This window comes from Protobothrops mucrosquamatus, unplaced genomic scaffold (assembly GCF_001527695.2).
Source record: "Protobothrops mucrosquamatus isolate PMUCROS unplaced genomic scaffold, P.Mucros_1.0 scaffold_19, whole genome shotgun sequence".
Classification (NCBI taxonomy): Eukaryota; Metazoa; Chordata; class Lepidosauria; order Squamata; family Viperidae; genus Protobothrops; species Protobothrops mucrosquamatus.
In genome coordinates, this window is record NW_015386095.1 from 1,724,065 (window position 1) to 1,748,311 (window position 24,247).

At 35.5% G+C, this 24,247-nt stretch overlaps 1 protein-coding gene across 1 annotated transcript in view; it reads right to left on the minus strand.

The window, feature by feature from the left end:
• The window catches only part of KIAA1549L (KIAA1549 like), a 90,929-nt gene that overhangs the window by 36,265 nt on the left and 30,417 nt on the right, over positions 1 to 24,247 (minus strand). The window contains exons 11-14 of the mRNA XM_029287125.1: positions 20,500 to 20,690; positions 17,818 to 17,945; positions 9,303 to 9,481; positions 3,754 to 3,965 (exon numbers count right to left, since the gene is read on the minus strand). Of these exons, the coding sequence (XP_029142958.1) occupies positions 3,754 to 3,965; positions 9,303 to 9,481; positions 17,818 to 17,945; positions 20,500 to 20,690 (710 nt within the window). The remainder of the gene's footprint in view (positions 1 to 3,753; positions 3,966 to 9,302; positions 9,482 to 17,817; positions 17,946 to 20,499; positions 20,691 to 24,247) is intronic.

Here is a 24,247-nt window from a genome sequence, read left to right on the forward strand (position 1 = left end):
TTCCCTTTCAAGATTACTAAAATGCTTAATACAAAAAGCAAAGGTTTTTTTCAGCATCTAATGGCAGGATTACAAATTGGTCATTTTTATTTAAATCTGTTAAATCTATCCAGCTAACCTAATATTATCTGCTGCTTGTTTAGTTTATATAAACCCTACTTGATCATTCTTAATAACGGATGGTAACATTTGCTGTAAACTATTTGTTAACACTGCAGTTAAAATCTTTGTGTCAACTTAATCAATGAACCTGGCTGATAGCAGACTGGGTATGATCTTTACCTGATTTTGATATTATTGCAAGATAAGTCTGATTAAATGCCTCTGATAATATTCCCCTATCATCTCATCGTACAATTGACAGTTTGGGCACCAAAAGATCTATAAATATTTGTTATCACTTTATAGGAAAACCCATCCACTTGCTACTTTTAAAATTATTTGTTTAATAGCTGCCTCCGATAGTGAGACAAATAAAAGTTGTTTTTGTGTAACATTGAAGCGCAGTAAGTATATATTACTTAAAAAGTCCCCTATATCATCATCTGATGTATTATCTGGTTTACCATATAGTTCTGAGTAAAAATTTTAAACATTGACAATTTATATCTCTTGATGTTTTATGTATTTCATATCTTTCACCTCTAAGAACTGGAATCATTGCCCTTTCTTTTGATTTAAACAATTCTTCCTCCGTATTTCTCTATATATGGGGATCTCTATATATGGGTGCATGGGCATCTAATCATCTACATACAAAAATATTTCAATTCATCTTTCAAATGATTTTCCTTGTTATTTTTAATCTTAATTTTCTATGATACATAATCAATCATTCTATTTTGGTTGTAAGATGTATATGTTTCCCATTCAAAAATCTGGGCACTTCATTCTCTGAATTCAAATCAAAATACTGAAAAATCACCAACTGGACAAATTTTCATTTCATTTCACATACAATAAAAATAGATTTAGAATTTAACATTTATCTTATACAGAAAAACACAGTCTAGGACAGCATTTTTTGGAGATATAAGGATAATGCTTCTTTAAAACAGGTGTTTTTTTACAATGTCCTATATTTAATACATTTTGGGAGAAAATAGCAAAAGATATAATTGTACCTATGGGCTAAAAGTTAAACTTTTCAGAACATAATAATCCTTGAATTAAATAACTAATACATGGTACAACTGGGCAACGTAAATGGATTCTTCATGCCCTTATTATAGCTGAAAGATTCATAATGCAACTTTTGAAATATAAATGTACTGTATAGCCCCGTTTAATCAATGGATTAAATATTCAATTGCACTTGCTACTTATGAGTGGATTTGTGATGACTCCCCCTGATTTTTCCCCAGATACCTCTCCAGATGTCAGCTCGGAAAAGGATGAACCAGTTCCGGGCATGTCTGAAAGGAAGCCAATGGCTCCAAGTAGCCATCTGAGAGGGATTTAGCTGAAACACAGCTGCAGCAGGACAGCCCTTAGGCTTCAGATGGGAAAAGCATGCAGCTGCAGCAGGTCAGCGATGAGGAAGAGGAACTGCCTTCTGCACCTGATCCAAGAACATGTAGGGCAGAGAAAAGGCAGAAGAAGCTAAGGTCAGCCCGATTACTTGTGAGGAGGCAGCCTTGCCCTTCTTGATAGGCTGCACCAGAAGCTGACTATTTAGCACAGTAGACAGATGGAAGCGATGCTGGGAACATGTTCATTTCCTAGCTGTGTGTTTCCTGCCTTGCTCTGGATTGACACTGTGCCTTGACTTTGGATCATGCCTTCTGAACTCTGGACTTTTCTTGCCTCATGAATCCTCTTGAGTTGTGGATTTAATTTTGCCTGGTGGGTTTATCTTGTTTGGGAAATTTTCAAGTGTCTTGTGGACTCATTGGCCATTGCTCTGCGAACTAGCATTGGTCTGCTTTTGGCTAGACTTAATTGGGACAGTTCTGGGTTTTTGGTGAAGAGAATTGCTGGGGAATATTAATAAACCCACTAAACCACCATTATGTGTGTATGAGAAAGTAAGCGGGACAGCACAGGATTATATATAGATGTAAACTTTGTATGGATAAATACAATGAAATATGGGACTCATGTATACAAAATAATATAGGTTAAAAATGACAGCTATATAAGTATATTAGAAATGAATACACAAACACACAGAGATGTGTATGTATAATGCTTACATTAGATAATTATTTATAGAATTATAACTATTGTAACATTATATGATACCTTATATCAGCGGTTCTCAACCTATGAGTCGCGACCCCATTTGGGGTTGATCGACCATTTCACGGGGTCGCCAAGCAAGGCTGTCCGCCATTTTTTCCCCTTTTCCGGCGGGTGCCTTACCTCCCTTGAGCTGGGCCAGCTGGTGGTCAGCCTGCTCCGTCTCTGCCGCTTGCCAGCTACGCCTCGGCTGGCGCAGGGGGCGGAACCACGCATGCGCGGCGCTCCAGGGCAGGGAAAGTCCTCGACTTACGACCGGTTGGGTAGTCCTCAACTTACGACCGGTTTAGTCCTCGACTTAAGGCTGGTTTAGTCCTCGACTTATGACCGGTTTAGTCCTCAACTTACGATTGGTTGGGGGTCGCGGCATTCAAAAGGTTGAGAACCATTGCCTTATATTATCTTTTTCTGTTGTATTTTTTCACTCATTTTTTTAAGAACTGTATTTTTAATTACAGGCAGTCCTTGACTTACAACCAATTGCTTAGTAACCGTTTGAAATTACAATCTATTTAAAAAAGATGATTTATGACATGGATCTGATGTAGCAATGATTGTTTCCCCTCCCAGTGATCACATGACCACACTTCAGGGCTTGGCAACATGGCTGCATTTATTGTTGTTTGAAGTGTTCCACAGTCACATAGCCCCATTTTACTTTCGTTTTTTCACGAAACTGCTTAGCAACCATGGCTTTCACTTAACAACAATCTATTTCTCTAATGTAACAAATTAAACATTAAAATTTATCTTGAAAAATATTTTCCATGCTCTTTTTCTACAATCTGCAGAACCAAATAAATTTCCACATAGGTAATACCGTAATATTAAAACCTTATGCAAAACATTGGAGGATTTACACATTGATTCTTTCTATATATTTTTGGTCATGATTCCATTACTTCATCATATTCTCTACACAGATTATATGAATCTATTCATTGTTTGTTTATATTTCTATAGTAGTCTGTATTAATTTTAAAAAAGCTTTCTATGTAATTCAGGAACTATTTTATCTTTTGCTATACATGTCGGGTCTAACTCATAAGCTGTTAAGCAGATCCCTTATAACAGGGTTTTGCAGCATCCTGAAAACTGACTTTTTTATTTTATTTTTTGCATCCTGTTTATATGAATGCTATAACAGAATACTGTAGCAGAGAAATCCTTTCGGTTGGGTCCTTATTCCACTCTTAATAGTAGGAAGTAACAAATTTTCAGTCATAGTCAACAGAAAAGATAGAACACTATTCCATTTAAACATACTGCTTTTCAACTTTTAAGTATTAACATCTTATTACACTTTTATTACTTCAAAAATGATGCACTTATCAATTAAAAATATGACAACTCATTCAGCAGAAGATGGCACACCACAAAAACACTGTTCATATGCAAATGAACTTGTCACTTCACTTTAATATATACCATATGACACCAAGACAGCAATTTGCACATTTTGTCTTTTTTGTGGAACATGAAGATTAGAATATACATAGAACAGCTACTCACCTGTTTTTGGGCTCTACAAATGGAGAGGATCCATCTGTATCAGGATCCAGGATATGGTCTATTTCATTTTGTGTTTTTTCATATATCTTTTTTCTATCTGCCAAATCCTTGTCAATTTGTGGGAAATCATAATAGCCTTTCCGCTTGGCTTTCAATCGCAATTTGTTGCGATAGTGTTCTATATCAGACTTCTGTTTCAAGGCTTTGTTAATCTGACAATAAAATTTAAAAGGGAAAATATACAAATTAATAAAATTAGACTATGAGTTTTTAAGCTGACTAATTCTCTGAAACAACAAACACAACTGTAGTTCATTCAGCCACACTATTGAGAACTTTTTAACAATTATTTTTAGGGCTTTCAGATAAAGTTTGATGCTCCACATAAACGTAGAGATCACTCAATCCTAATGAAGGTTGTAATGTCAAGCATAATCTCCATGGCTTATGCAACTGAATATGATATCTTTCTGCAAATCTGAATACATGTTTATTATTTAGGTACTTCCTAAATAAGTACCTAAATAAGTACCAGGACATTTGGACACCCTTCTAGTTTATTCAATTGCTTTAAAAAAAACTACAAAGTTGGTAACAGGTCTTAAACAGTGATTAACTAATTAGGCCAACAGGTCTCAAATGGTGATGAACTAGTTAGGCCTACAATTACCAGGTGAAGAGAATGACACTAATGAACCTTCTAACTCACAGGTGTCAAACTCGATCCCATCACATGACATATCGTCACGTATTGCAATGTTTTTACCTTTGCGGAGCTGGGGTGGGCGTGGTCTGTACGTGATACATCCAGCCCGCAGGCTGCCAGTTTGACACTCCTGTTCCCTACTTTCAAAAAACATGGACTCCTCTAAACAACTGTCTGAACATTTGAAAAAAAAAAATATTCTTAAAAACCCAGGAGGGAGGTCTATTAAAAATCTCTAAATGCTCCCAAATGGCAATTTCAGTTATGAGAACATTATTAAGAAATGGAAGTTACATGCAGAACAGAACCCAGATCACAGCAGATGAAAGTTTTAGCTGGAGAAGCTATCTATAGATCCACTGCATAGCATTGCATACACATAGGAAAGTTGTCAGAATTCAACCAGTTTCACCACAAAAATATACTAAAGCATGACAAGAAAACCCTGATAAACATGGAACACTTGTTTATTTTATTCTATTTTAATGCAATTTATATAGCCTATCTAGTCAACTCAGGATGGCCCATTTGGGCTCTTAAAGGCTTACTTGGAAACAAAAACTGCCCCTTCATCTTCAATCACATAATATTTTTGTTGAGTGAAGCATGTGAAAAGAGTACTCTGACCAATATTTTCAAACTACTAAAGAGAATTACAGAATTCTCTTTAATAAGATTTATTAAGGGGAAAGGGAAAGTGATAGAAGAATTCCAGCAAATTCTTATGAATTATTTTCAATTTAGAATCAATGTATCTCAGTAAATAATAGGGTGATGGTGATAAGAATCTTTTTTTCAGGATTCCCATGACCTTACACACATCAAAAAAGATGCAGCTATCCTCAGAGATAATAGGGACATTTGCAGATTACTGTTTACTTAAGTCACTTGAATCTTTAGAAGCTAATGTCCCATAATCAAAAGTTGGATAGTTCAGCAAGACAAATCTGAAACATAGCACAAATCAACCACAACATTTACAAGAAAGAAGGATAAATGTTTGGAATGGCATTCACAGTCCTCTGAATTGGATATTAATTTAAATTTGTAGACAAATCCAAATATACAGGAGAATCAAGAATATTTCTGAGCTTATAAGGATTCTGCAAGAAAAAGTGGAGAAAAAATTTCAAAAGAAAAAATTGATTTTGAATTACAAAATTTTTACATGCAACTCTGTCAAAACTCAGTATCAGTAAATAACCCTAGTGTCTATGGCTATGCCATGTAACAACATGGGTGCTCAGTGGAATGCACTGTAATATAACTAGAGTCTAAATTATGCAATGTAGAACTAAATAACTACTGTATATGTTACTGGGCAGCTTTTTGTGTAAACTTCAGGCTGTAAAGCTACTGATTAAAGATTGTCAAATCACCTTATCGCAGCAGAGGTGAAAAGAACAAATTTCAACCCAGTCTTGAAAGATTGTTTAAAGAAGAATCTGGTTACATATTCACATTTCAAGGCATAGTTGAAGGAAATATAATCTTTATGGATGATAGTTTAGGAGAAGAATAGATGCAATGTAAATACAAACTCAACACTCCCCTTGGAATATTCTCTTAAGCAAAACATCTTTTTTTATATAGATATTTTATTGATTTTTAACTATAACAATCTCCAGTGCCTGGTGTACAACGTGTTGTCTTGGTTTATATTTTAACAAGAAAAAACAAAAGGACAGTAATAATTAATTAACAGTCATTAATGATTAAATTTGATAATTCCATAATTAATATATTAATTAATAATACATTTCTTTGATCTTCCCTTCTCCCATTTGTATTTTCCTTCTTCAACCTTAGCCAAAATATAATTCTTAATATTTTCAATATATAATTAGGTATAGGCATTTTTTATATTTATACAAATAATAATAATCTCTCTATATAACATTTTTTCAGCTTATATTATTCTCATAACGTTCATCTCATTAGTTCAGCATACATCCTATTTTTATAATTTTTGTTCGCTTAGGTTCCCTTATATTCAACCCAATTCTTATCAGTCATAATTTCTTCATTTTAGTCATCTCATTGTCTAAATATTAATAAAAGTTACATCAACCTACTATTTTAACATTTAATATATTATAAAACATACTATATTACTTAAATCTCATTATCCTTCTTGTTATAAGGCCCCTTTATGTTTGAAATTCTCTGTTCTTTTAGCCATATTCAAACAAATGTTTATTTATGTAATAGTCCATCTGGTAGGGCAAGTCAAATCTTTTGTATCTGTCTCTTATCTTCTTCTTTTGCTAAGTAATTTTCCAAGTTGATGTAATCCGCTTACATAGTTCCTGTATTTTTACAAATGTTGTTGGGAATAGAAAACGTGAGTAAGTAAGATAAATTCTTTCTGTCCCCCAAACTTTAATAGTTCTCCTAATAATTCCATTTTTCTTGTATCAGAACCTTGTAGATTTTTTCCTGTTTCTGTCAAATTGTAATTCTTTTCCTTTGTTATTTCATCAATTTGCTCATACTCTTCTAGTTTGTAATCTGCTGTCTGATTTGTTTGTTCCTTTGTTGTTATTTCCTGGGTATTTTTTAATTGTAGATTTAGATTGGAAATATGCTTATTTAAATCCTCAAAGTTGTTTCGAATTTCATCGTGGTTTGAATCTATTGTCATTTGTATTTGTCCTAATATTACATATATTTCCTCCAGGAAAGTATTTATCTTGCCTTGAAGTATTGCTTCTGGAGGCCCTTGATTTTCCAGGCTAAGTCCTTCAGGAGAAAATATTGAATGTGGCATCCTGTCATTTTTTGACACGTATGTGATATCCATGTTGTCTCACCCCTTCAAATAATCTTCCATCAATGTTTTAATTCAAAAGTCAATTTATCAGTCAGTCAAAATTACAGATTCAGTATATTAAGCCACTTTAAATCCTTCCTGAAAATTCTCCTCTAAAAGATTAGCCAAAAAGCCAAAGTTTTTTTCCCTATAAACAGTTCTTAGGTTTAAGTAACAGTCCAGGTGCTTTTTTTTTCTTCCAAACACTTTTTAATCTTATAGCTGGCTCTTCCTTTGTTCCCAGCTGTCTTCAAGGTTATTTGCAATTCAAAGGAACAACTTTTTCTTTGTTTTTGGGCATTCTGCCAATTTCTGAGTCCTTATTGTTAGTGTTCTATTCTCTGATTCTCCACTAGATGTCAGCAGTTATTTCTTTTTTCAGTTTTTCTTTCATTCAAAAAGTTATTTTTATTATATATTTTTATAATTTCATCAGAAATTTTTAGGGTATAATCTTGACAGTTTTTTAGTTCCTAGATTTGTCCAGACTGAAATATTTTAAATCAAGTTTTAGTATATCTCTTTCAACCTTTTATGTTAAGTCCCCTCCCTTCACTTCTGGAGGTTTTCTTGCCTTGGAGATCTTTTCAAGGATTTAAATAGTAGATACAAGAAAGAAGATCAGTACTCTCCTCAATTCCAAGCACGCTGTTCACCGATGTTTAAGTTCGTGCTCTGGGACTTCGGCTGCAAGCAGCTTGGGCTAGACGCTGATCTCACGCTAGCCTTTCTCCTGTCGGGTTCGGAGGGCTTTCCCCGGATCAAATGAAGCGATTGCCGTTGCTTCGTGATCGACAGGGCACCCCTCCTTCACAGTCACCTCTCCGGGCAACTTCAGACCCAACTTCTTCCCAAGCAGGAAGAAACTAGCCGTGGGGAGCGGAGGTCCTCTCTCGCGGCCATGCGCTACAGATGCCCAAAACATCTTGACATATGTACATAACCTGCAGTAAGCTTCATTACTCCTCTTATCCTCTTGCTTTCTTTTACCTTCCACACGGAGGAATATGTTCACAATTATATGCAGTGATACATTCTGGCTTTCTTTCATAATTTAGAATATGACATCTATGGAAATTTTCATAATATAGTCAGAAATTCATATTCATTATCAAAAAGCTCTCTAGATAAAAGCTACATTGTTTATAGAGCAGCTGTATGAGAATAAAACTATAGACGTTTGTCATCCTTCCATTTCATCATCTAAAAACTGTTTTCCTTCTAAAAGCTGATCTTCTTTGCTAACAATCGAATGTTTTACTGTGTGTAAAGATAAGCAAAGAAAAATAATGCTACTTCAGTTTCACCTATTTAATGGTGAAACTGAAGTAGCATTTTTTTTTCATTATATAAAGTTACACACATTTGATGCAAATCTTTAAGATTAATCAATGAGACATATTTTTCCTTCCATTTGACACTATGTGTCAAGCTCTTGGTAACAGAAAGCAAGATACTCACAAAGCCTTTTTTTAATTTATTGAAAGAGAAAAAGAGATTCGGTTACGGAAAAAAATAGACAACTGGATACTTTCCTTTTAACACACAATTTATCTTTAAATTTGCTCAGTCAGGGACTTCTTAATCGTCTTGTTTAACATTTGTTGGATGGACAAGAGAGATACTAACTGTTTTTGAATAACAGGAGAATGTGCAATTGTTCTGAGCTAATAGTGTATTACAAAATGTTATCTACTTTCCCAGGCTCTGAGAAGCCTCTAACATTGTTGTACTTGAAATACAGATGGAGAAGAAGAAAAAAAGAATTTCTCCTCTAAGAATGCTGCATACTTATCATTTCAAAAAGATAATAGAGGAAAACATATTCAGTAGAAAGGACAGTCTGAAGTTTAATTTCTTTTTAATTTCCAGAATCACTGGACGATTCCAAACAATTTTTTGCCTTTGCTGCCAAGTCACCAATTCACTCAGTAGCCACATTATCCAGCATTCCCTCTTCATATCACTTCTTCGACAGATCTACCAAACCTCAACATATAACAGAAAATAGAGTATGAGATGCATTCTTACCTCCCCATTAAGGATAGCTGTATCTTGGGTCCTGTCTGTTCCTGGGTGTGCAGGAGGCAAAGCTACAGGCTTTATTGCAATCAATTGTACAGATCCAGAAGATGTGTCAAAGGGATCAATCGCAGATTTGGTCACATTATCAAACAGCATGCTTCCATCCTCTTCATCACTTAAAGGCACTAAAATAAGTTAAAATTTAGTCAGTATATTATTTTGGCATTTTGCATATGGGGCAGGGCGAGAAAAAGTAAAAGTGAACTATGCTAGATACACTAAACTGGAAAGCTAATTTTTCTAACTAGAATCACCACAGAAATGAAAACTATAGTTTTACAGTAAGATCATCTGATCTACAGTATGCTGATGATACCCAACTCTATATTTCCATTCTTGGTCACCCACGTGATGCTGTGGGTGCAGTGCCTACAGACTATGAGGGCCTGGATGGGGGACAATAGGCTTTGACTGAATGGCTTTGGGTATATGGGGATCTGAGTTCCAGGACTTTGTCATCATAGACTCTGGATAGGGTGGCACTGCCCCAGACAGATCTGATTTGCAACCTGGAGGTTTCTCCTGGATTTCTGCTTGAGGAGCAGGTGGCAACCACGGGTAGGAGAGCCTTTGCACAACTTTGTGTTATGTTCCAATTGCAGTCTTTCCTGGATCAGGAGTCCCCATGCTCAGTTGTTCAGGCCTTAATCATCTCATGGTTGGACTATTGTAATGTGCTCTACATGGGGCTACACTTGAAGAGCATTTGGAAGCTACAGCTGGTGCAATACGTGGCACCAAAGGCAGTTCTTGGGGCTCCAAGAATGGCCCATGTAACATCCCTGCTCCGTGAGCTGCATAGTTGCTGGTCTGCTTCCAGGTGAAATTCAAGATGTTGGTGATCACCTTTAAAGCCCTTCTTGGCACAGGTGCAGGCCACTTGAAGGACCATCTCATCCAGCTGGGATTGGCCCGTCTGACTCATGCTGATAGAGGCTCCATCTTATGGCTCCAATTATTCTGACTGGCAGGGTCCAGGAGAAAGATCTTCTCTGCTGTTGAATCTGCTCACTAGAATTTCTTGCTCCCAGATGTGAAGTTGGCCTAACCCTCATATCCTTTCCTAAGGGGCCTATAGCTCTGCCAGTTGGCTTGGAGTCCCAAGGGGGAAACAGCATAGTGGAGGTGGTTGATTGAATAACAGCAGATCCCTTCTCCAAAGCTCAAGTAAGCATTTATTAGAAAATAGGATAGTTTACCTTATTTATGTTTTAATGTATATAGATAGATTTTTATGACTGTAATCCACCCAGAGTTACCTTGCCTTGACATTTTCAACTGCCATACTGCAGTTTACTCTTTTTACAATATCTCAGAAAAAAGAAATTTATATATATATATATACACATAACATTTTATACACACATACACATATATACACATACAAGCATGCATACATACACACAGTGTGTGTGTTTATAAAATGTTAAATTCATTTTAAAATAAAGGACAATGAAACATACTACCATATTTTGTCAGATTGATGTATCAGAAATTACAAGAACAATCTGTAATAATTATAAGAATGTCAATTGTCAAATGAAACCATGAAGTATTACTTTTCATGTTATCAGCAATAGTTGTTTTTTCAATGTGGCTGGGGAGTGTCTCACCCAAATTTGTTCATGGATTTTTAAACCATAGCAAGGCTTAGATTATTTACTTCTTTATTAAATTAATCTCTCATTTTTGTTAGTAAATGCACCCTCCCTTTATTAGTTTACATCATGCTCCCCCTTCCTACTTTCCTCATAATAACAATCCTGTGATGTGGGTTGGGCTGAGAGTGTGTGACTGCCTTTCACGCTGAGAATTAGAATTCATGGTTTCCCCATTGCCAGTCCAGCATCTTTATCACATCAAACATTTCAATAACATGGAAGTGGTTTGTCGCTGCCTTTTTACAGGATGGTTTTCTATTTTTTTACTCTGAAATTACCTGGTGGGTTTTTATACATAAAATAAACCAGTTCAGAACACACACACACACATTCTGAAATCTAAATATATAGATTTTATAGCTGCAAATTCTCAAATACTTGTTCTGCAATTGTGGCTTTTCTGGTTCATTTTAAAGTTGTATCAAATAAATTACCAGGAGAGGAATATTCTCCTGTCTTCTGCAGTTTTCCATCTGCCTCAGATGAGCTAAGGTATAGATTTCTGCAAAATGGATGCAGGGAAAGGAGCTAAATAAGTCCATTATTTGATGCTTAGTGCTTAAATAAGGATTCACAGCTTCCGTGCCACAAGGCAACATTTTTTACATTTTCCTTTCCTTCTGTTAAGAAGCTGACCTGAAGCCAAAATGTACGACATCTAATAGCTTTATAATCAGAACAGCTAGAATAGCAGCAGCAATTTTTTTTTATAAATGTGCCACGGTTATAATTTGCTGATAAGAGAGCTTCCTGAAAGTAGCATCATCCTTTGAGTTCTGAAATTAGGGTAAATGTAAATACTAATACAATGTGTTAATAAAATGTCAAAAACTCATTATTTTCTACCTTAAAGCCATGTAGGCAAAATAACAGCATTATAAATATCAGAGGTGCTATATGCAGAAATCAAGATGGATTGGAACATAGCAAATGAGTTATTTTTCATTTTTTATTTTATTTGTACTAAAAGTTCTTGATGATGTGATAAGCGGGCGTAATCAGACTCTCTGGTGCAGTTTTTGTGAATTTACTGGGAAAGACATAGGTTTGTGTCCATCAAAATGACATCTTCAGTTTCCCATCATATATAAGGCTTGATTTGATAATTCATGCTCCATTGAGATGAGACATCTCAGAATTCATTAGTAATTTGAATTATATTTATAATTGGTTTTGAGAAGAAATCATTCATATCTACAGAATGTGGTCTCTTGCAGATTGTGAAATTCACTTGCAAAGAATTATGGCAAATTTTCCTTCACGTTTAAAGCAACAGCTGTTCAATCAAGCTGTGCACTGTGATAAATATCATAAAGCTGAAGAAAGATCAACATAGTTTTTATCTAAAACTACTGTTTTACCCTTTGCTTGTAGACACCTCTACAACATCCTTTATATTCATTACATCCAACTTCTCTTTCCAAAGCTCAGGTAAGCATTTATTAGAAAATAGGATAGTTACTATAGAAACTGCAGTTCATTTAAAAAAAAAAGATTCTGCATATTGTACTGACACTCTTATGCTGCCAAGATTAATGATGTTTACAGGGAAGGAGTATTATGTGGGACTGTACAAAATTGCATGGAGACCACCTCATCCCACCTCCAACTTACAGAACGAACATTTGGAGTCTAAGGTACACATGCTTATTTGAAGACAAAGGATGCTACGTTGGAAAGGCAAGAAAACCCTCATGCATTTTTTTTCTCTTTCAGGTTAGGGTTTGAAAATGCATGTTATGAACACAAATCAAGAACTAAAGTTTCTTCTTCAGGAAAGCTGTCTCTGTCCTAATATGTGATAATGTATCCAGCGATACAAACAGTAAATAATACAGGTAGTCCTTGAAGTACTGACTACTCATTTCTCGAAGTTCCAGCTGTTGCACCATTCCCCCAAGGTCACATGATTGTGATTTGTGTGCCAGGCAACCATCTCACACTTATGACAGTTGCAGTGTCCCAGGGACGCATTATCACTATTTTGTGACCTTCCCTGAAAGCTTCCCACAAGCAAAATCTATGGGAAAATCAGTAGAGAAGATCACGTATTGCTCCATAAAGTCCCCACTCCACCCCGTCAGCCTCCTTGTATGCTTGCTGACCTGTGGCCTGGTTCCCCTGATCTCCCTGCACTCATGAGGTATTGAGGACTTTGACCAATGTGTACATCTAAATACATTATAAAATATATAGAATATGCATAAAGTGGCAATTAAAAAGAGTTAAAGAGAAAGAAAAAGTGAAAGAGTGAAAGAGTGAAAGAGTGAGTGAAAGAGAAAGAAAGGAAGGGGGAGAGAGAAAACTTTAAAGGTTTCAAGGACATGCCATTTTATTGGACAATATTTGTTGTCTCACTCTAGTAGTGAGGCAGGTTTGGGCTACATTTAAGATAGTAGTGGTTTTTAATGGTCTGCTAACAGATAGGAGATGTACCATTGGTTATCTCTCTATTGGTCATCTGTCCCTGGGAATTCCTTTATGGAATCTTGGGGCTGAATTACTACCTCACATAGGAGCAAAGTTGTTTGCAGAAGTGATTTTTTTTTGTATTTACCATCAATAACTTTTGAAGTGTATATGCACTGAATCTAGCGAGAACCAAGGTTCTGTGATGTCTATTGTTTATTAAGAATGGACAATAATCAGCTGGTTTCATAGTAAAAGACAGTCTCCAAGGACTTATGTAGCTTTACTTATGTGATTAATTTAACTTGCATTTGATGGAGTGGGTATTAGATCACAAAGGTTCATACCATTCACCTTTAAGCCATCACAAAATTCTATGCAAGTAACAAAACTTACATAAATAAATAACTGGACATCATATAAAACTGTCCATAATCCTGTATTTTTTACAGTTTGTTTAAAATATTGATATTCTAAAATAAAATACTTATCTAAGAAATTATACTACTAAATAATTATACTACAGGGAATGGTTCAGTCCAATTCTACATATCACAACAAATTGGAGATATGACACCTTGTAACATCCCCAATTTTAGGTAAGTTCTTTTATTTATAAGTCTCACTAAATTCTTCTCAGTGCAACACTGCGGGAGCCGATTGCCCATCCATTTTTAAATAAGATAAAAATGACCCACAATGAGATCTGAATATAAGATATCAAATGATGTAGCCTGTTCATACATTAGTTCATCTGTCTATTATATGAACTTGACAAATCTTAGAAGCTTTGAAGACTACCATAATTAAACTCAGGAAAATGGGTATTATAGGATATCATACGAAAATGGAATACCATTAAAAATACTTTGATAGGGAAATGATTACCCAATGACCCATGCAAAACGTTTTTCATAATTAAACTGAAAAGGACAGAGTTTAAATTAGTTTCCCATTATTAAATCAAATTCCCAATCCTAATAACAAGTTCTACAGCCGGGCCGTTCTGCCTCTACTAGTTCTTCAAATGCATATTCCTTCATACACATGTTGTATGTCTAAATTAGGAAGGTTTTAAGAAGATTAAAGCCTATCCTTTAATAGTAACCACGAGATGTCACTTTCCTTAATCAGAAAAATAGGATTTAAAATTGGTTTGCTACTATGACAACCAATGAACCAGTCTTATATTTGATTTCCTAAATAAACCAATGTGAACAGTAAAGACCGTTTTCCTCATTTTCAAAGCCTGTTTCTTTTCTTAAGAGATAATATATGTTTAATCCTTGCATTAAAAAGGTTGCTCAGCTAATCTATCAGAATATTCATACATTCACAGCCTTATTGGTTGTGTTTATAAAATCAGTTCTGGAAGTAAAATTCTGCATCAAGTAGCTCTGTTTGGATTGTTCCAATAGCTTGTTCTTATCATTTACTGTTCTAATATGAACATTTTTTTCTATGTATATTTGGAAAAAACACTCGCTTCAAAGGCAGGGAATATCATATATTTGGCACACTGAATAGGTACAGATGGAATATGGCATGACACTGAGCATAAGCTACTGACAGAAGCTACTGGTTTAGACTGAAAACACAATCAGTCTTCTGCATAACTGTCCCACATATTGAATGACCTGCTTAACGGTACCCTGAAAAAGTGAATTCATCTGGTTTAACTACAGGTGTCTAGGACTTGAAGAAGATCGTCCTGACTTGATGCCTTCTCTCAGCTCTGATTCCTTTTCTCAGTATTTGGTTCTATCTGTCTCTAATTCAGAACTAAAACTATATTCCAATTCAATTCTTCTGCAATAGGCAGAAGTGTTTTACTTCGATGCTGCTTGCTTAATTTACTCAGGTTATAATGGATCTCTCAAATTATCCTTTAGACTTTTATCAAGAAGAAAGGGGCATCTTTTTTATCTAGTTAGCTAACAGTAAAGTTAATAAAGATAACTTGGGAGAGAGTTAAAAATGCTGCCTATAGCCAAATACGTAAAGCCATCATTATTCCTATTTTCTTGCCCCAAACTGCAAGGAAACCTGAGACAGCAAATAAAAATTCATCCAAGTAGCTTAGCTTTTAACTTTTCTATGGGTTCTTGTAAGGCCTTTTCTCTAAAAAGAGGATCGATTTCTAACCTTCATTATTTATGCTCACTGGGTATCTCTAACTTATTGAATGTGTGAATAAATCAGTTCCTCAGTGAAATAGGAATGAAAGCAGCTGCCATGAAGGAAAGTTGGTAGCAGCTGGGAGAGGCAGAACCTGAAAGGAAAAGGAGAAATTGCTGCAAGTAAACACTTGCCCTTTCCTTCTATTTGCTGAGGAATATTAGTTGCAATACCACTGAGCAAGATGATTGATAACTTCCTAATAAAATGTTTATAGTCACTGGATTAAATTCAGGCTTAGTATTCTCACAGCAGATTTATATAGAGTTTTTTTTCCCACTTTTTAATGTTTAGTATTTTATCAACAATCACAAAGGCTGGAAAGACTGAACAAATATTGTATATCATAAAGTCTGAATGGATTTGCAATTGCCTTTCTCTCTCTCTTGTTAAGAGATCATGCACTGTACTGTTTAGCAAAGTATTTGTTTTTGCAATAGGGCTGAGTTGAGACCGACAGAAATGCATTGAAATTATGCCTATAAGGCCAGTAAAAAATTGCACTGCACACTTGGTTTTTCAAAAGCATTTGACAAAGTTCTTTTTGAAAAAATACTAAACAAATCCAGCTGCCATTGGGTATATCGACAAGTGTTCTTATAGATTGGCAACTTGTAACAAACAAAACAGAGAAATAGGGGGAAAGTAGTTAATTTTAATACTGGCAAGGTTTGCAAAGTGAGGCCACGTAAAGACTGGCATGCTTTTTAACTTGTACATAAATATCTGGAGTTGGGGTTTAGCAATGAAGTGGCCACATTGCCTAATGATAAACTATTCAAAGTAGTAAAATTCAAATGATGAACTCCCAAAAGATCTTTCTAAAATTAGTAAATAATTCCTTATGTAATAATAATGTCATTATAAAAAACTATGGTAATCATATAATTCAATTACTGTTGTACATGTCTAGTCAATGCACCTTAAAAAAATTGTAAGCGAGAAAAACATGCAAAAAAAAAAAAGAAACCAAAATGTTTATAGGTCAGGACAGTTCCCCTAAAACAGCAATTCCCAACCTTTCCAGCTCAGCAGAGGCGGTGGGGTGGGAGAGGAGATGGTTTTGCGTGCACACATGTACCATTTTCACAAATGCAGCTTGGTGAGCACCAAGCAGGAGGGTTTTTCTCAGAAAATCTTTAAAGACTTAAACTTTATGAGAAATGATACTAGAGATCACTTGCTTTGAATAGTAAGTATACATATCTGGTAATACAAAAATTTGTAGACACTTTTCAGGTAATTATAAATGTATAAATACAGTATATCAATTATACACAGATATAAATGTGTATGCACCATACCATTAAACTGTTCATATTTAATAGCATCACTTTCAACCAATATATTGAGAAAAATATTCTATAATATAATGTAACTTTTCAATATCAAGCAGTATGATGATCCTAAGATTTTTATATTAATTCAACTTTATACTGCTTCTCACATATACATTTAACGCAGAAGTTCTTTCTGCACATTTTTAAGAGAAGTTGTGAAATTTCAGACGTCATTTTCATCAGCAAAAGACATTTTTTTACAATTTATTTTTAGAGTTTAAGACAAAAGAAGTAACATTTTACACAATCCGAACAACATCACATAGCATATTGAAAATTAATATCCAGTTGTCATTAAACATAGCTGGTAACTTAAATCAAAAAGCTTACTTCTCTTCTAAGGACCACACAGAAAGATACAACAAAAGGGACAATGTTTAAGAAAAAAAAATAGCACGCTACAACTTGGTACCACAATTTTTATACTCAGTTAACAAAATTAAGGGACGTTAACAAATTTGGCCCAATTAAAGCAACATCAAAATAGAAATGGAAAAGCATGCGTTATAAATCAAATTTAGATTCAGACCATGCTGCCCTATTTTTCCCTAATACACCAGGAAACGCAGCAATGATCAAAGTTGGAATAAAGACTGAGGTCATACTAAAGTGGTGGTCTACAGAACTGAAATAAGGGTTATAAATAAAGAAAAAGAAAGAAAAAGAAAAAGAGAGAGAAGTGTATCATAGATAGATGTATGGCATTGATTCCAATTAACTGCAATATTATATTCAGTGTTATATTTTTTAGGGCAGGGGTAGGCAACCTTGGCTCTTTTATGACTCGTGGACTTCAACTCCCAGAATTCCTGAGCCAGCATGGGAGAAATGAAAGGTAAGTTAATAGATCATTCACCAGAGCGCATTTCTCACCATTTCTTTTTCTTCCCTCCTCTTTTGTCACTTTCTGCTGTGCTGTTACTTTCTGTGGAGAGCCTCGGCCTGAATTGGGCTTTCCTGATTCATTGCTGATGACAGAACCATTTTCACTCAGCGACCGGCTGCAAGTAACCATAGCAACAAGGAAGAAGACTAAGTTTTTCCTGCATATTTGTCATTTCAAGGTTATTGCATTTGCTTGGCCTGCATCACCGCCTATTCCAAGCCTGATTTTTACAGACAAATAAATATTTATAGCATGTTGCAATGAAGAAACATAAAAACAGCAGGAAGGCATCCATAGTATTTCCAGGAGAGGGGGTTGTTATAACAACCAGAAGTCAGAACAATGTCTGTGCTTGGCTATCGTTTTCTTTATAAGCTCACAATAATAAAGGGAAAATCTTGCAACAAAAAAAGACAAAGGTTTTTTTCTCTCGCACAGAGGCCATTAAATAAATAATTCTCAATACATGCATCTTTATTCTAACATTGGTTTAGCATATTGCTTCAGACTCGTTCCATGCCTTTTTATACAATCAGAAGAGAAATAAAGAGTATTTTCCAGTAGGGAATTCATCTTTAGCCACATTTCAAAAACAGCACTAGGATAAAGGGCACTATAATAATCTAAAATGTTTAATAGTCTCTGGAAAGAGGGAGAAAGCTTATATCTTTTAACCACTGAAAGATTTCCTTTTGTGAATGTATAACGAAAAGATATTCAGATGTGGATTCATATTCACTATACAGTTTCACAGTCTGTGTAAATGTTATGCACACATTTTAAAACAGTAAAGTAAACAGCAGAGCACAACAGGTTTAATAGTCAAATCTGCAAGAAAATGGGAACTATCTGCTTACATTTTAAAAAATAGCCCTAAACCAATCACACTCCCTATGCCTTATTAAAGCAAGCCATGATTATTAAGTCTATTTTGAATAGAATTTATTTCACTCATCCTTATTTGGAACAGTTCATCCAATGTCCAGGTCTAAGCACAGAATGAACAGGTCTAAGCATAACAGTGAAATAGTTAGCTGGAGATGAAGTCAACATTTGTAATTTTTTCTATGTCACTCTGCACAAATCAGGTGAACAAATCTAAGGCATGCATAGAATGGTATATATTTATCTCTGAAGCTGAGATGCTTCAAAGAAATATCAAGTGACAACTCACAACCATTTATTTAAGTTTTATGAGGTATTACTCTGACTATTCTTTACCCTTGTTCTGCTGAGATTGTAACTGGGGAAAAAAAACAGAATACATTTGTCTGATGTATTCTATGCTCTGATTTTCCCAACGAAGAAAACTAAGGAAATTAAACTCTCTCATAACCTTAAAATATATATCCTGTTCCTATTGTATTCCAAGATAGATGGGTACATGCATGAGAGTAGTCCTTTGTTAACATGTAAGACAGACCTAGCAATCTTCCAGTCTTAAGGTATTCTTTCTAGTTTCTTGCTTCTAAAACTGCATGGTTTTGATACCGGGTTTTTGTATGTTTGTTTTGTTATTAATGATCTTTAGTTTCAGACTCTATGGTAAACTATACAGCATGATCTGTATATAATTTGGACAAAGAATGTGCAAATAAGTTATGTGAGGAATATACTGATCATTCAAAGTAAACCAGTTAAGTCAGGAATTTTAGTTTGTTGCTTGGGCAAATGATATAAATGTATTGGACTGGTCCTTCCAAACAGACTATTCTTACTTTCTTATTCAGATTGTTTTGAGCTCAAAAATACTTCGAAAATGGTTAAAACAGCCATTTCTGAATTAGAAGCAACTGTTTTGGATGCAAAACAGAGCATGCTGATTTTGAAATTGTTTGAATTCCAATTGTTCATCCCCAAGACACAATTATTGTCATAATACATAATGGTATCGGATTCTAGATTTTAATTTCAGAACAACTGCACAATATGATCATGATACACGTGCTAACATTTTGAGGTCTGTTTTGCATGATTTTTCATGCTACAGCATCACTCATGCTGGGAGATGAACTTCAGCAATATCTGGGATCTACAAGTTCCCTATCCCTGACAGACACTGAGAGACTTGTCAGAGGAGGAAAAAAAAAACAATTCTTAAAGGGCACCATCCAGTTTGGGTTTTAAAAACAAACCTAGTGCATATATAAAATTGTGCCAGGATATTAGCCATCGAATGATATACTCCATTCCAAAGAGCAATTTAGCAGTTATAACATGAACCAATTAAAGTTCTATGAATAATACATTACGATAGTAATTTCTAGAAATAATAGAAACTGAGTAGCAACTGCCTACTTGTCTTTGTTCAGAAAGCTTTGGATGTCATGCACCAATGGGAAATGGGAAAGGTTTTCTGTATTGTGGGACCTATTGGGCATCTAGGGGCACCCCCCCAAACTATGAACCAGTTTCTTCAAAGCACCTATAATTCCATTCAGAACAGGCTGAATAGGTTTCACATGTGCAGATATTGCAACGATGCATTATTTTATCAATGTTTTTTCTTGATAATTTTTTTTAAAAATCCTAAGTATTCAAAACTATATTGTACCACAGAGGTTTGAGCAGATTTTTTTGGTGTGAAAAGACTACAATTATAAGCATGGAAACAATTACAAAAATCTGTCAACTATCTAAATCCTAGTCTTTCTGTTGATATTGCTGACCTCTTTTTTGTGTCATTGGACTTGGCAGTTTTTGCTGTGCTCCCATCCTGAACGATTTCCCTTTCCTGGGATGCAGGAGCATCTCTCACCGGAAGAGGCAAGACTACTGTCTCTTGGGTGACAGGCAAAACATCATCTTCAGTCCCTTGTTGACCTAAATGTTGCTTGGCGTAGTCAAAGCCTTGAACTGGCTGAAAAAAAAAAGTGGGGGACTTGCATCAATGATATACATTGCATGTATCTAAAAGTGATGAAAATCTATACTTAAAGGTAGAATTGGTATTCATTTTTAAGTATTTTAAGGCTGAACTTAAAACTATATTCTTTCCACAAAATAGAGCATCTACTGTTTAAACAAAATAATATTACTCCAATTTCATGCCTCCTTTTTCGGCCTGGTGTGACTGATGTGGTTTAACTTCTTAGCATCCCTAACATCCACATATGAGTTGCAGTTAAATAGCAACAAAGGCAAGAGAGATTCCAAGAACAGTGATGGTTAAAAAAAGAAAACAATGGCAACAACAAGTGAGCATTTGAAAAGCATCACAGGATGATATTTGATCTGGCACTATTTTACTTTTAAACAGATACTGACTTAATGGACTGAAATCAATAAAAAGATTAAGGCAAGTAAAAAAGAGAAAATTCACTTTTAACCTTGCAAAAAATACTGTTCTGAAATATTAATCTTATAAACTGCAAAACAGAAACCAGTATTTCACACTTTTTAGCTACATCTTGGAAGATATCCATTTTTAAACTTTACCAATGGGACACAATTGTCTGTTATCCACAATACCATCTGCTTTGTGTAAATATTAACTATTCTTATGACAATAAATTACATAACAGATGCATTAAACATTACACAAGTACACCGGTTCCAAAATAATAGTTTAAACTAAACATTTACAATTTGTAACTCATGGTTTAAAGCAAATGGAAACAGAATTCTTATTTCAATTTTTTTCAGATCAAATATTCATCTGTCATTATCACGCATCTTACATCTGAGCAAAAGGAAGATAATTTAGGTACTTGGCTTAAGTTTTATGGCTTTCCCTTTGGTATTATAGATAGATGTTCTCAGGTAGCAGGACAGTTTCACAAAATGGATGTAAAGTAGAGCCAGAGGGTAGAACTATAACATCCAATGTCCAAATATATTATCATATATTTGGGATTGGAGTGGGGAAAAAATTAGGATTCCTTAACAACCAGAACTATAAAGGTATATAACTTTAGTGGGAAACCTCTTCCCTTTTCATTAGTAATTAATATGGTTGGACCAGGATAAGTAGCTGTGTGTGCAGCAGTAAGATGGGGTAATCCTGGAACTAGTTCTGAAAAGAAAGCAGAAAGCTGATTTTGCTGTAGGTCTACAATACACTAGCACTCCAACTGTGCAACAAAAATCAACTGAAATAATACTATGAATCTGTACAGTCAGCTTATGTATAATATGTATGTGTATATAAACTTTAGAACATAAAAACAATTTACTTCTACAGAAACTGAAGTGTGAGTAAGTATTAGCACCTTTGAAACTTGTCACTATTCATACATGGGAAAGATTATTTAACCACAATAGAAAATCCCTATTTCTATGTGACACAAAATAAATCCAGAAACAAACACAGGAAAACATCCATTACTATTTTATCAAACAAAAGGAATAGGAGAAATAGAAATATTATTAGCACCATCTCTTCTTCCTCAGTCTTATCAGTTAGCAATAGCAATAACACTTAGACTTATATACCGCTTCACAATGCTTTACAGACCTCTCTAAGAGGTTTAGAGTCAGCATATTGCCCCCAACAATCTGGGTCCTCATTTTATCAACCTCAGAAGGATGGAAAGCTGAGTCAACCTTGAACTGGTCAGAATTGAACTGCTGACAGTCAGCAGAATTTAGCCTGCAATACTGTATTCTAACCACTGAGTCCTCTCGCCTCAGGTAGAGCTGCAACTGGCACACTAATCATAATTTCTGGCCACACCTCCACCTGCTGATAAACAGGAACTGTGAATTCTCTAGGATAGGGACCTGCGCCTTATGTTGAAAATTTATAGGGAGAATTCCCTTTCCTCCCATCCCTCCAAATTCATTAATCCCATTTGGTCTGATTTTTGGCTCAACATTAAGATCTACACAGCCTATAAAACTAAACTAGCTTTACATTATCATTTTCTGGTATACAGATTTATAATCAGGATGCAATATGTGTTAAAAGGTTCTCAGTTTGCGAATCCCTACGTATATATTCACCAAGGTTGTGAGTGTACTAAGATGCTGACAGGGCTTTACTGCTATGGAACTATGGAAGGAATTTGCTACATTGATCTGTGTAACTAGATAGCAAAATAAGACCTATAGTTTGGTTGGAACTGAAACTACCCAATTCAGAGCTAGATATCTAATGGCAACTTGAACATTGCACAAGAATTGGCTTGAGTAGCCCTCACATTAGATTTGTTTGGAGGAACTATCACTAGCATGCCCTTGATTCAAACTGACTGATCAGTTATATGCAGGGGTGGGATTCAGCTGGTTCACACCAGTTCAGTAGAACCGATAGCTAATTTTTTTAGTTCAGTGAACTGGCTGAATCCCACTACTGGATGGTGCCCACTGAAGCCCTAGCCCTTTTTCACAAGGCGCAGAACGGCCCTCCAGAAGTGCATGGACACCTCTTCTGGAAGTCCATTCTGGGCCTTGGAGACACGGAGGATGCCTCCCAGGCCCAGAATGGCCCGCCGGAAATGTGTGAACGCTGCTTCCGGAAGTCCATTCTGGGCCTTGGAGACACAGAGGATGCCTCCCAGGCCCAGAATGGCCCGCCGGAAATGTGTGAACGCTGCTTCCGGAAGTCCATTCTGGGCTTCAGAGGCCCAGGCCCAGAATGGACTTCTGGAAGCAGCATCTATGCAAAGAACTGATTGTTCACATATTTGAATCTCACCACTAGTTATGTGCCATCAAGTTGGTGTTGTCTCAGAGAGACAATATAGTGGTCCTTGACTTATGACAATTGAGCCCCAAAATTTTGTTGCTAAATGTTAAATTAGTTTTGTCCCATTTTACAATTTTCTTGCCACAGTTGTTAAGTGAATCATTGCAGTTGTTAATATAATGTAACACTGTTGTTAAGCAAATCTGGCTTCCCCTTTGACTTTTGCTTGGCAGAAGGTTGCAAAGGGTGATCATAACATAACCCTAGGATACTGCAACTGTCATAAATATGAACCAGTTGCCAAGCATCAGAAATTTAGTCATATGACCTTGGGAATGCTGCAACAGTCTTAAGGGTGAAAAACGGTCAGATGTCACTTTTTGCAGTGCTGTTGTAACTTTGAATAGTCTCTAAATGAATGATTGTAAGTCAAGGACTACTTGTACCTGTACAGATAAACCTTCTCCAGGAGGATCTGTCCCCAACTTGGCACTTCTAACAGTCATCCATTTCCACTATAATTGAGTCTACTTAAGGCATGCAAGAAACTGGACCACACAAACAAGTGAAGTTCCATCCGTGGGATACAGGCAGTACACGAAACCACACTTCCTTCGGTCCGTGGAAAAACCTCTCTCCACAGAATCGGTCCCTGGTGTCCAAAAGGTTGGGGGCCACTGTTATAGACTTCTCAACAGATAAGTATTTGCATAATGTGTTCAAAATAATTCAAAATAATTCAAATAATAATAATTGAATAATTATTGAATAATTGAATAATTGAATAG